The 14,290-nt window shown below is 36.8% G+C and overlaps 1 protein-coding gene across 1 annotated transcript in view; it reads left to right on the plus strand.

Annotated features, from left to right (window-relative positions):
• CNTN6 (contactin 6) overlaps window positions 1-14,290 on the plus strand; it is a 260,598-nt gene that overhangs the window by 186,980 nt on the left and 59,328 nt on the right. The window contains 2 exon segments of the mRNA XM_021069266.1: window positions 809-938; window positions 3,236-3,386. Of these exon segments, the coding sequence (XP_020924925.1) occupies window positions 809-938; window positions 3,236-3,386 (281 nt within the window).

Below are 14,290 nucleotides of genomic sequence, written 5' to 3' on the forward strand. Positions count from 1 at the left end.
TATTAATTCTCCATTCTACTTTTCACTTAGAAGCACAGCTAGAGACACAAAGAACATCTGCTGTTTATAAGCTGAATAAAATGCTGTTGTTTCAGCTTTATTGGAATTTAATGCCTGCATTCCTTTTGCATACAACATTCCCTGTTTCCTCCAGCCTACTTTTATTATCTTTAGAGGATAGTAATAGGTCTGAAATATTTAAAGTTGTGTTTGCACTATTAAAATATTTCATTGTGTACACACAAAACTGTACCTCTACACCTCAAATGGGATTCTATAACAGGTTTTGGCTGTTTAAATGTACTTTATAGTATGCTGCAGAAGAGAAGAATTTAGCTCCTCCAACTTATGACTTAATTATAAAATTATCACATCATCACGTTTTAAGTCTTTCTGAGACTTTATGATGGAAAGACAAGGAAGCTTTTTAATCAATATATCTGTGTCTATCATTATTGTTAACCATGTTTTCTGGTAAAGTGGAATGGTAGAGTGTTCCAAATTATTTCATATACTATATAAAGAAAGGTATCATACATTCTATGCAGAGGCTATACTAACCACTAAAATTATGCTAACGACTAAAATGTACTAACCACTAAAATTATACCAAGAATATTTCCTTTCTTTTCAAACTTCGGAAAGCTGTTCAGGATTGTGAAGGACCTTAAGCTCATCTTCATAAGCAACAGTTTTCATATACCAAAACAGTGTAACTCACAGATATGCACAAATGTTTGATGTATTCTTGTTGCGAGTATACCTATGTTAACACACTAGCATCTTTATATGACTTTTCTTTTCTTAGGAAAGAATTCAAATAGAAAATGGGACACTTATCATAACTATGCTGAATGTATCAGATTCTGGTATCTACCAATGTGCAGCAGAAAACAAATATCAGATAGTTTATGCAAATGCAGAACTGAGAGTATTAGGTAAGTCATTCATTTATAGCTAAGAAATTCAAAATGACATTTTATAAAGCTATGATTATAAATAAATCCGATTTTTCTGTAAATTAGAAACAACTTTCCCTTAAAATAATGAGAAATGTCTAAATTAGCTTCTAAAAAACCACAAGGTTAGAATTATTATTCTGCTTGGGCAACACATTAGGGTTTGGAGGAGCCCAGCACTGGGTGAATCCAAATCAGAAGAGGCTCTTCCAAAGCTGATCTCAGAATGAAGTTTTGAATACAATTCAGAAAGTATCTATTAGGGAGTTCCATCGTGGCTCAGTGGTTAACAAATCAGACTAGGAACCATGAAGTTGTGGGTTCAATCCCTGGCCTTGCTCAGTGGGTTAAGGATCCAGCGTTGCCATGAGCTATGGTGTAGGTTGCAGATGCGACTCAGATCCTGCGTTGCTATGGCTCTGGTGCAGGATGGTGGCTATAGCTCCGATTTGACCCCTGGCCTGGGAACCTCCATATGCCGCAGAAGTGGCCCTAGAAATGGCAAAAAGACAAAAAAAAAAAAAAGGAAAGTATCTATTAGGAATGTTTTCACCTGCAAATAAAAAAAAAGTATGAAAAGAAAATCTCAAATTTACAGTCACAAACAGATTTATCTCAACAAGAACTTCAGGGAGGTAGCTGAGCAATGGTGCTGTGATTTGTTGATATTGTTCTTTAAACTTTTTCCTTATGCTTATAGCCTTCTGGTTCCAGTATGACTGCTATAGCTATAGAAGTCAATTTCCACACTCCAGGCAGAAGAAGGAGGAGACAGAACTATTCATATCCATCCCTTTCATTGGAAAAGCAAAATTCCTCTGAGTTCTTAGAGCACACTCCTTTCCTGCCATTAGCTAGAACCCTGCCATGTGACAGACGTGAAAGGAAAATAAACCTCTATAGTGGAAAATGTTGAGACAGAAGCAGTTCAAGGATGATATTCTGAAACAGCTAACTAGTGGCATCTGTTACTGTAAATTACTCATTGATATCCCTCATCCTAAGTCTTTCTTAGTGGTGCAAAGACAAGAGATAAAAGAGAGGAAGAATCAAGCAAAAATACAAAGTTTCATGAGCTTATGGGTGATGGACATTGGTTCATTTGTTTATTCCTTCAATTATTACTATTTTTAAAATATTTAGTGTGTACTAAGCAACTAAAACATAATTATCAACACTAAAGTGATCTTTACCTTCATAGAACCTATAGTTTCACAAAGAAAAAAAGGTAAATTTTAAAATATCATGATTAGCATGGTCAAGAATGGAGCATTATCAGAACTTATAACAAGTTGAACATAAATTGAGGATGTTCTCTTTAAGCTAAGACCAGAAGACAAAGGACACACAGTGTGTCAGTGGAAAGGCAGAGGAAGCCATAACTGAAATGCCCAGAAGCAAGAGAATGTGGTGTATCTGAGAACTTCAGTTCATATAGACTTTAGGTTAGGAACGGGGATTGGACACACAGGTTCCCACATGCATGGAGTTGGAAAGACTTGAATGCACCCTAGGCAATATAATAATTTATCACTATCATGACTTGGTATTTGTTCAGTATTTATTTAGTGAGGACAAAGCTGAAACTGACAAAGACTGAGAATTGTTTTTTTTTTTTTTTAAGTTTCTACTCAGCCTGCCTGCTTCAACAGAAGGCAGCCTATTTCTATTTTTGCAGTTAAAAGCATGCCTAAAGAAATCTGAAATGATACAGTATTTCTGATTTAAGTTATTTCATTGTTTTATATATACTTATATCTTTTCCCCCACATTTAGGATCATTATCTTGGCTATAAGAGATTTAGTGATTTCCCTAGTCAGGATTAAAATTCTGTCTATGTCTCTTGTGGAATCATCTTCACCTCTTTATTATAAATGCTATTAAGAATGTAACCTTTTTGTAACTTGCTTCCTCCCCTCCTCCAGCTTGCTTTTGTTGCTGCAATGACCAGTACCAAAGCAAAAATAAATTACATTTACAGGGCATATACTTTGTGCTAGGCACTATGCTATTCTTCTTTATAGAACGTTATCTCATTCAATTCCCACACTAACTTTCTGAGATAATATCTGTTGTCACCTTCATTTTACAAATGGAAACACTGACTCCAAAATGCCAGGTCTGTAACTAGACCAAAAACACCTTGAGCAAAGTAGCTTGAAAAAGAGTTTAGTTACAGATACTGGAAATCTCTCTCTTGTATACTACATTACCTCTTTGGTTAATACATGTTAATTAAGTGAATAATTTAACAATTTTGTAATTTTGTTTTTAGCCTCTGCTCCTGATTTCTCCAAAAATCCCGTTAAAAAAAATTCAGTTGTGCAAGTTGGTGGGGATATTGCAATCGAATGCAAACCAAATGCTTTCCCTAGAGCTACTATCTCCTGGAAAAGAGGAATGGAAAACCTGAGACAAAGCAAAAGGTAAACAAATCTCTCTTCTTTAATATTGTAAACATTTTGTAATTAATATTCACCAAATTTTTAGGGTTTACTAGATCTCCCAAAATTCTCTCCCTTATGATAAATTTACAACTGCCTATCTACAGATACCAGACATTTTTCACATGATGGTAAAAACAAAAGGATCTTACAAGGCTAGAAGCTGTTTGTATTATTTGACTGCAATATTTTCAGTGCATACACTTGAAATAGATACATTTTTAAAAATCCTTTAAGACCTTTTCCTATATTCAGCTTTGAGGCTTTTTCCTGACCCAGCCTGCTGAGATATCAGTGAGAAGAGCATTACACAGGGAGAGAGACCTCATACTCGTACACCTGGTGTTGTGGTTTTTAAATAGTCACACAGGTGTTCACCCCATGACAAAATGAATTCACCACATGAAGAAAATGTAGAGAGGTTCCTGTAGAGAAAGAAGAGAGGTTTCCTCCTATTAACGATATAGTTGAGAAATCCTGGATCGGCACTGTCATGTTTTCTAGGACAATGCTGACAGAACAAAACAGATGTTTTTCTTTATTTATAATACATTCCATTCCATTGTGCTGTAGAACCTTGTATACCCAGAGTTTGGTAGACTACAGTTGCAGTTCTATTTTAATGAGCCACTTGTGTTACTATGTGATCAGATTGCAAAAAGGTACTCCTATCAATTAGCCATTGTGCTGAAGATATGAAAATAGTTCAATGGGCACTTCTGCATCCTATGTGTCATGAACTCATACATATACCAGGCAGGTAACATAAATAATAAGATAGGACAAGTGAAAGAAAAGACAACAAAAGTGTAAAGAAAGAATAGGAATTTGTCAATAGTGCAAGACTGTAAAGGACCAGAGAGTGAGTTTGGCACCTAAAAGAGACAGTCACATCTTTGAATTCAGTCCCTGGCCTCAGGAGGGCTCCTTCCCATGTAGACAGCCTAGGGGATTGCTGCAAGCACTTCCAATAGCTCTGGATGTGGATTCTCTTTAAAAATGTTTTCTCTGCAACTCCTAAGTCCTAATCAAGGTTTAAATACATTTCCATAGAACACGAAAACTCAAAAATCTCAGAGCATCAAACACAGGCTCTGTACTGAGGACTGGGATAAATTGATTAGTTCTGCCTCTTTTATCACCGTGACTGTAAGTTTTCACCTAAGATCAAGAATGACTGCTGTTTACTTTCTATAACCTTTTATTTCATTTATTTATTTATTTATTTATTCATTTATTTATTTATTTTTGTCTTTTTGCCATTTCCAGGCCGCTCACATGGCACATGGAAGTTCCCAGGCTAGGGGTCTAATCGGAACTGTCGCCGCCGGCCTACGCCAGAGCCACAGCAATTCGGGATCTGAGCCACATCTGCAACCTACATCACAGCTGATGGCAACGCTGGATCCTTAACCCATTGAGCAAGGCCAGGGATCGAACCTGAAAACTCATGGTTCCTAGTCTGATTAGTTAACTGCTGAGCCACAATGGGAACTCCTCTGTAACCTTTAAAGATTCAAATTCAAGGTACATGGGGAGAAGAAAGAAAAGGAAGAGGGCTTGGAAGAAGATAAGAATATTAGAGAAAAGTTTTATAGGGTATGGGGGCAACTGCTTTTTAAAACAGCCTTTCAGGGAGTTCCTGCTGTGGTGCAGTGAGTTAAGAATTTAACTTGGGTCATTGCAGAGGCATGGGTCTGATCCCTGGCCTGAGAACTTCCATATGCTGCAAGTGCAGCCATTAAAAATCAAAACAGCTTTGGAGTTCCCATCATGATGCAGTGGTTAACGAATCTGACTAAGAAGGTTGTGGGTTCGATCCCTAGCCTTGCTCAGTGGGTTAAGGATCCGGCGTTGCCGTCAGCTGTGATGTAGGTTGCAGACACGGTTCAGATCTCACATTGCTGTGGCTCTGGCATAGGCCGGTGGCTACAGCTCCAATTAGACTCTTAGCCTGGGAACCTCCATATGCCACAGGAGCGGCCCAAGAAATGGCAAAAAGACAAAAACAAACAAACAAACAAAAACAGCTTTTATGATTTTTGTTTTATTTTGTTTTTCCCCATACGTAATGATTTTGGATCTTTTTAGCCTTAGAATAGTCACTAACAGTTATATCAGATTCAAGCATTGTTTCACCTGATTAAAGGAATCGTTCATATGATTTTTATTTACAGATTCTTCTTTCATAACTCTATTCACTTGTTGCTTTAGAATTTCATTACAGGTTTCAACAAAAGAAAACAAAGAAAACAATCTCTTGAACATGCATCCAAAAAAGTTGGGGAAAAAAAAATCGAGCCTCAGCAGAGTGTAGTAATTACAGAGGTATATCTCTGCCAGGTATAGATGACCTTAAGCAGTAATTTGCAAAGGTCACACACAGCCAGTTCTGTGAGACTTTGTGTCTCTGCATGTTTTCTATCCTGTCCCCTTCTCTATTGACTTCTGAAATGACTGGTTTTATTAAGTGCATGACTTCATTTTGCTCATTGGGAAATGCAGCACCTATGCTTCTAATTGCATTGGCCTGATGGCTTTTTTGTAGTCTTATCAAGATGATTTCCAAACAGGCTGAAGGTAAAAATTAGAACAGTGATAAAAAGAGAAGGAGAAAGGAAATAAGGAGGAGGGAGTTAAGGAAAAAAGGAAGGGAAGAAAAGAGGGAAGGGAATTACTCTTTACTACAGAGGTGGTATGGTGTAAAGAAGAGAGAGTACAGTCCCTGTTCTATCCTAATCAGACCATAACTTCAAGTAAGTCATATGTCCTCAATTGCTCTCCACCTGTAAAGTGGATTGGAAGCATCTCATCTACCTAAAAGAGGACAGAGAACCATCTAGTCTCTTCAAGCCCATTCAGGCCTGAGGTTGATTATTTCTTATATAGCATTGATGTGAGCCATTAGACAGTAACTGAGTCTTTTATCCAGGATTAGAAAACTTCTTCTCAAATAGGGTTGCCAGGACAGATCTCAAACCCTAGCCAAATAACAGCATTCAGCTTGTAAATAGCTACCACACTGGAAGAACACTTTGGAAAGGAGAATATTAAAAAAGTAGGTAAGGCCACAAAATATTTCTGCTAACATTTGGAATATATGAATAAAAGTTATTTGACTTTGAGTCTGTGTATATATTCGTATGTGTGCATATACCATGAGAGAGTCCATTGCTTGCAAAGCTAATGAAATTAATTATACTAAGAGACAAGGATGGAGTATTGGGCACAGAGGCTAGCTGGAGAATTTCCTTTTTACATTTGATTAACAAAATACAAGGTTTATTGCATGTATAGATGCAATCCTCAATGGAATCCTTGAAGAGACATTAGAGGTGAGCTAGTCCATTTTCAAAATTTTGTATGGCCAGATCTTAAATTCAAACACAGAACACTGAGTCTTAGTACACAGCTTTTAATGTCACATCACTTTGATTATTTTATTTAAATAGTAAAATAGATATGATTCCTATCCTTTTATACTTCTGTTAAAGCAGAATTGTGTATATAGGAAGATTAAAAGAGTCAGATAGAAAACAGCTTAAATGATTCCAAGTAGGTATAGTCTTTAGTTCTTGACCTTGGAAATACCTATGTGGGGAAATGTATGTTTTTAGTCTCTGTTATAAAATTTCTATATGGTCTTATCTACTTTAAAATTTCATTATCAACACTGCTTCCAATAAAGTGTAACTACCTAGAAGTGTTGAAAACACTCTAAAGCAGCCTAGCTAAAGTAATCTTACCGGCTTACTTATAAACAATGGTGGCTACACACACACACACACAACACACACACAATTTTCTACAGTCTTAACATGAATTGAGACAGCATACAGCACGTAGCTTAATGTAAAGCTTAGAAATGATGCCAAATCTTCCATCTCTGTTTCTATATTTTTTTCCCTCTCTACAAATAATGGAGAACATACTCAAATTCTTTATTTTTTGAATATCATCACATGATTTTACCAAATCTCATGTGCTGATAATTCAGATCAAAGCAACATTTCTGAATATGACTAGTATTTCTTACTGGCTTATGTCTTACAACCGAAGTCTTAACTATTTTAAGAGTTCCATTTTTACAAGTATCTATATTCTTGGCTGGATGTCAGAAGAGGAAAAGTTTACCTCCAACTAAAAGTAGGTAGGTAGCATCACAAAGTCTGAAAGCTGCCTAGTTTCCTGCTAGGAATGTATGGTCTTACTACATCTACCTCATTCTTTTTGGAGCTACCAATCACTTAGAAATAGCACCTAAATTGGAAAGAAGCAGTGATAGGTTCCTATAGGAGAAACTGGGGGTGTATTATAAAGAGCCTCATGCTGGGAATCAGAAAACAGGGATTCTGGTCCCTGTTCTGTCACTGATGAGTGGCCTGACTCTGGGTAAAATCATTAGCGTACTATTTTTTTTTTTTCCCCATGGAAGTCGTTGTTTTCTGGATTCACTTAAGATGAAATAATTTGAAAACAAGTTTCAGGAATACTAAACACTCTATCCATGCAGTGACTACCAGAATAGACATTAGATTTTATAAATCAATGCAGAACATTAGCCTGGCAGGTTGAAATCAGATTCTCTCATACTCCTGTAATTTTACATATGTTTTATTGATTTGCTTAGGTGACCAAGTGATTGAGTTGAACATAGTGATTGCTATGAATTGTCAAAACACCTAAAATTATCTCATTGGAAGGAATTAGAGATTATAAAAAGTCCTGGTATCTAGAATTAATGACGGTACTGAGCCCCACTGACTAACTCACCAATAATGGCCTGGCACCCAGCATACACTTAGAACATAACAGATCAATATTTTCTACTCTTTTAAATCACTGAATATTAAAATTTACTTTGTTTTGTGTCTACCTGAATTAAATGATTTTGCAGTTAAACCAAAAACTTATTTAATAATGAATAGACCCATGATATGTTCATTCATTCATTCTGTCTGTAAACATCTGATAAGCCACAGTTATACCTCCAATTCTATACTAGGTGCTGTGGATAAATTTTAAGTAGCCAACTACATAATACATAATATCCCTTGATTAAAAAGTTTTTAATTATTTGGAGTCAAAAGATCTGAGTTCTGGCCTCAATTCTTCTCATTTAGTTGACAGCTTCTAGCAAGTCCTTTCACTTCACTGGTCCTCAGTTCCTTCATTTCAAAAACTGTAGAAAATACCTGTCTCATTCTTGGAGTTGTGTGAGACTCAAAAGACAAGGCACATGTAAAAAGGATGGGTAACCAGGATACATTCTGTTACCACTGAGTGTATTTATTGCTATTATCCTAACCTTTATGCAAATCCAAGTTACATCTTCTTACCTCCACCAGCCAAGGGGAAACCACAGACTTCACCACAGGCAGTCAAGATGAATAAAGATTAAGCTTATCTCTGCAAGGCATTCTGAGGCAACTGAGGGAATCAATTCCACATCTGCTATGTTTGATTAATCGCTTCTTTCTTTACCTTGTGGATCCACCTAGCATGTAAGCAGACAGAAATCAAAGGCCTAGATTTATCCCCTATGCCCAGTGAGTGCTGGCTACCTGTTCAGGAGTCACCTCATGGATTTAAGAGAAAACATAAGAAATGTGAACTACAGACAGCTCAACGTTGTCCACTAACGGGCAGCATTGAATAAGATGGCTAAATCACCTGAAATTTGATTAGAGGGAACATACAAGCTCTGAACAACAACAACAACAAAAAACCCCAAAGAGATGGACTATTTTTTTCCTATAATTGAATTAATAAGTAACCACATTGCTTTTTCACTTTCCAAAAAAAAAAAAAATTCACATTTTTGCCTCATTCCATATAATGCAATGAAGAAAATTAAATAAAATCTGGCTATATGTCAGACAAATTGTCATTAATAATGAAAATAACCATTTTAAGAATCTCCATATGCCAGGCAGTAAACCAGGCATTTAATATATGTCAAAAAATTAAGGCCAGTTTTTTTTTTTCCACATTCAAATACATTTCTGAGGGACAAATTTGTCATTGAGTATATGACTGAGTTTGTGCCACTTTTACCCTGGTAATCTCAAAGAGTTGAATACACAGGGGTCTTTGAAGAGTTCCACTGTGGTTCAGTAGGTTAAGCATCTAGCATTGTCTCTGTGGCAGCAAGGCTTTGATCTCTGGCCTAGTGCAGTAGGTTAAGGATCTGGTGTTGCTGCAGCTGTGGTGTAGGTCACAGCTATGGCTGATTCGATCACTGGCCCCGAACTTCCATATGCTGTGGGTGCAGCCATTAAAAAAAAAAAAAAAAAGGAAAAAGAAAAGAGGGGGGAAAAGAGCGCACTTTGAAACTCACAGAGAATAAAACTCACTCAATCATAGATATTCTGCCCCTGTTCCTTGGCATTTGGTTTCAGGATATGATTGTATTTCACAGACTTGAAATATAAGGATTGCTGGACTCTCGAACCAATTTCATTACCTCTTTCTACTCAGATCTATCTATCTATCTATCTATCTATCTATCTATCTATCTATCTATCTATCCATCTATCTATCTACAGATCTTATCAAATCCTGGATTTAGTGAATTGTCCTATAATAGTGACATCATTAAACCCTGCCTGAGCATGGGCACTTGACAAAATGCATGTACCCTGTGGGAATATATGAACCCATTAGGTAGCATGGAGTCCGGTGGTGGTGCTTACTCTAGTTTTGCCTTCATTCCCCAAATATGGTGGGCACACTCCACTTCCACCTGCATAGCACTGAGACTAAGACCTCCTTCTTAGACACAATAGTACCCTGTGGGAAAGGGCTGGAGGAGAGCTGAAAGATGGAAGGGAAAGAGTAGAAAGGGGAGGCAGAAATGTGAGAGAAGGTGATGAGGAGGGAGAGGGATGAGATGGCATTCTCTGTGCCAAGACAGAATTGATAGATTAATCGTTATTGAGCAAGTCACTTGATCTTTCTTCTCTTCATGGATAAAAAAGTACCCTTGGGAGAACCTATTTGAAAGCCCTTTACATAGTGACATAGTAAAGGAACAGGAGAAACAAAAGGAGTCTGTCTTCATTCTTTTCCTTGCAAAGCTATCTGGATATTATAGGACTCATTGATCAACACTTAGGTACTATTCCACTTTTTCCTTGGAGCCTTTTCACAGCCATCTTGCCTAGTGGGGCATTAGCTAATAGGAGTCTGGCTGCCTGGATGTAAGGAAGCCAGTTAGATGATGTTCCCTCCCTGTTTGACCCATCTGTGTATATTTCAATAAATGCTTTCTAGATCTCCACTATTCCCTTGAAAAACAAACAAACAAACAAGCCAAAAACAAAACAAAACAAAAAAACTTTACCCTAAGCGACTGGTCTTAATGAAATATTCCCTTCACACATGCCTTTTCAATACAACTTTAGCCAGAATGCAGCAACTGATAAGCAGGCTTCCCCATCCCTTCCTCCTTGCAGAGCTTCCTAATGGAACAAGCAAATAAACTTAATTTTATTTTGTATCACCAACAACTTAATGTAATAATGCTTAGTACATCAGGTAGCATGAGTATCAAATAGGCAAATGAACCATATGTGCCGATGTTTAAGGAAGAATGACAGTCTGCATAATGCCAGGCTTATTACAATCCCCCTTCTGTGCTGTCTCATTGTAATAAAATTTTAAATTGTTCATACTCAACTCCTGAGAGCCTTGTTAAGGTGAGTCTTTCCAAGGGAATACATGCTGAAGATGTCAAAAACCATCTGACACTCTCGCCTGTGTCACGCAAAGATGTAACAAGCTAAAATCCTGTGTGTGCCCCTGTCAGTCTTGCCCTATTTTTTCTTCTTGCCATCCAATCCTCCTTTCTTTATCCCCACTGGCATCCACTGAGCACTAACCCTTTGGCACAAAGCTTGCAGAACCACCTGCCTGCCATTGGCTGAAAAACTCCAGTCCATTCAAGATGTAAAGCCTGCCTTTAAACCCAGCTTTCCCAGCTGGGTGTGCACTGTTTTATACTGCTGCCTTGAGTTAGATTATCATTGCTCTAGTTCTCTATTTGAAATATTTTAATGATGAGTAATAACATCCCGTGAATTTAAGCCAAGGGCAAATATGACAAAACAAAGAACTTCCACAAATAAATATCATCTTACAAGTTCTTATACTGTACCAGTGAAAACATATAAGCTTCATTGTAGAGTTGCTATGAATTCATAGACTAGATCAGTAGGTTGCATCATCATGCATTAAGATGATCATGCATAACATGTCAAGATAACACATGCTTATGCATAAGAACCTTCTGAAAAATGCAGCTCCCAGAGTTGCACTCAAGATCTGGAGTCAGTAGGCATGATGCAGGATTGAGAAATCTATAGTTTTACAAGTTCACTCTTTGTTTCCATGTGAAGCTGAGCCAGTTCAATACCACCTAGAGAAACACTGCTTTGGTGCAAACATATTTAAAAAATAGAAACTTTGTTTTATCGTCTCTCCCCCCAAAATGCAGCATCTATCCTAACATGCACAGTTCCTCATCTTATCTCACAGCTGAGGAGACATGAGTTCTCAGGTAAGTTATTTTTTTTGAAAATATTGATACTATTGGCCCTGAAATGGTGTACTTACTTAAGCGCTTTTCTTTTTTTTTTTTTTTTCTGAGTGACATTTATATCTTCCAAGGTTTACATAAATACTCAACAAACAGCAATATTTTTATAGACAGAAAAGTTCAGTTACTAGCAAAATTTATACAAATGACCTTTCATTTTTGGTTTGATTTTGGAGGAAAGAAGTGACTACATGATACACTTCAAGTAATAATGTTCCTTACTTAGAAAAGGAATGGTTGCTTGAGAGGTATTTGTTAAACCCACAACTTCTTAAGAAATAACTGATGGGCAGACAGGAAATAAATAAACAGAAAGAAATAGGTAGAAATATCATTGTTGTCTTGATAGAAATTATGATCCAGGTGAACAAATAAAAGCCAGATCAATTATGCAGCGGTGAGTCATGTTAATATCTTCAAAATGAAGCACAAGGCTGTCAGAGTTTTTTTTTTTTAAGTCACCAGCTATTACTTCCCAATCTTCATCTTTTTTTTTTTTTCCACAGCAGGATTTAAAACATTTTTCCAAATAAAACCTATGCAAGAGCTCACTTCATAAAACAGTTAAAATTTAACCCATCTGCCTTATGTCCTAGAGGGAGAATCACAGCTCTTCCCCCATCCCTCTCCCCACTTTCTCTCAGCCACAAGCAGCTGTGGAGTGCCCTAAGAATCTCCTGAGAGCAGAGTTGGAGAATTACTGATTTGGAGTGACAAATCTGATTCTCAAGTGTGACTTGTCAAACTAGTCATTTATTTATAAGCATAGTTACAAACCAATTTCACAGGCCATGTGAAAGATTCTAGGTTTATAAATTTGAATAAGCTTAGGGTCTCATGGGGGAAGCAGAGAGGCCAACAGCTCCAGTGCAGTGGGGCATGCGTCATCACAGACAGACGATGGTATGGTGAATCACAAACACAGCTTATAGGAAAGAAAGGCCTCAGCAGGTTAGAGGTAACTGAACTGGCACACACATGAAGGGTAGGGAAGAAATTTTACCAGAAGAGGAAGGTGGAAGGAGCAGGTTTAAGGTTTGAATGCCTTAACCCCTAATCAGCTTCATATATGATGCTACTTCCAAGGTTTAGATATAGACCTGCCTTCCTCAATACAGGATAAATTTCATTTATGATTTCTCAAAATATAGAATCAAATTATTTTGTGAGTCATCCCACAATTGACTCTCTTGCTAATCAAGGGATGCTTAGCTATACTTAGTCACATCATTCCATCTCAGATCAAATTAACCAGTCAGCCAGAAATCTATCCTTTTTGTAGTTGACCCTGTGTCTCATCATATACAATAATAATATCCACTAATATCCTACCTACAATGGGCAGTGTGTTAAGATGTTAGATATATCATTTTCACTTATTTTTTGCAAGATACTTATGAGAGTTATCATTTATTCACACTTCCTAGATGGTAAAAACTAAGGCTTAGAGAAGTTAGGCATCATATACACAGTCACAAAGATAGTAAATGATAGACCAGCATTCAATTCCAGGAGGCTCTGATTACAAATCCATGTGTAATCTTAAATACAACATTGAAGGTTTTTAATAAGCCTTCTGATGTAGTCCAGTGTCTGTCTGTAGACCTAAAGGCAGACTATCATACTATACATATGATTTGTTTCTCATTTTTTTTCTAGCAAAGACTAAAAGTCTTATGAAAGTAGTGATATATACAAATTCTATTTTTATATCAATAACAGGTGTAGGATAAGTCCATATATTGTCAACATACTGAAAGATGAATCTTAATTCATATCAATAAATGAAATAAATCAGTCCTCTTAGTGGCTTAGGAATCTGCTTCCACAATGTTCAAATGATTGCATGGATTTTTAATGTAACATACAATATAATTTTTGGTGACATGGAGATATGCAAATTCAATAAGTAGGAATAAACTCCTTAAGCTCCATAAAGGACTTGATCTAGATATGAAACTATGTATTTTAATTAAGAAGAAAGAATGAGAGTTAGCAGACAAGGAAGCACATCCAAGTTGGCCTTTTATTCTCATCCAGTTTGTAAGCTTAGTTTTGTAAAGACTCTAAGGAATATAATAATTCAGTAGCCAAAGGGGATTCAGAATGGGAAACTCCACTAGGATCCATCACTTTCAAAACCACCCATGTTCAAGATAGCAAGGAGAGGTATTTCCCAGACAGGCATGTTCTGAAATCGCTAAATTACAAAGCTGGAGTGAAAGGGGTAACAATCATGAATGTTCCACCCAATTGCCTCACTTTTTATATCTGAGAGAAACCAAGG

This window comes from Sus scrofa, chromosome 13, assembly GCF_000003025.6.
Source record: "Sus scrofa isolate TJ Tabasco breed Duroc chromosome 13, Sscrofa11.1, whole genome shotgun sequence".
Lineage (NCBI taxonomy): Eukaryota > Metazoa > Chordata > Mammalia > Artiodactyla > Suidae > Sus > Sus scrofa.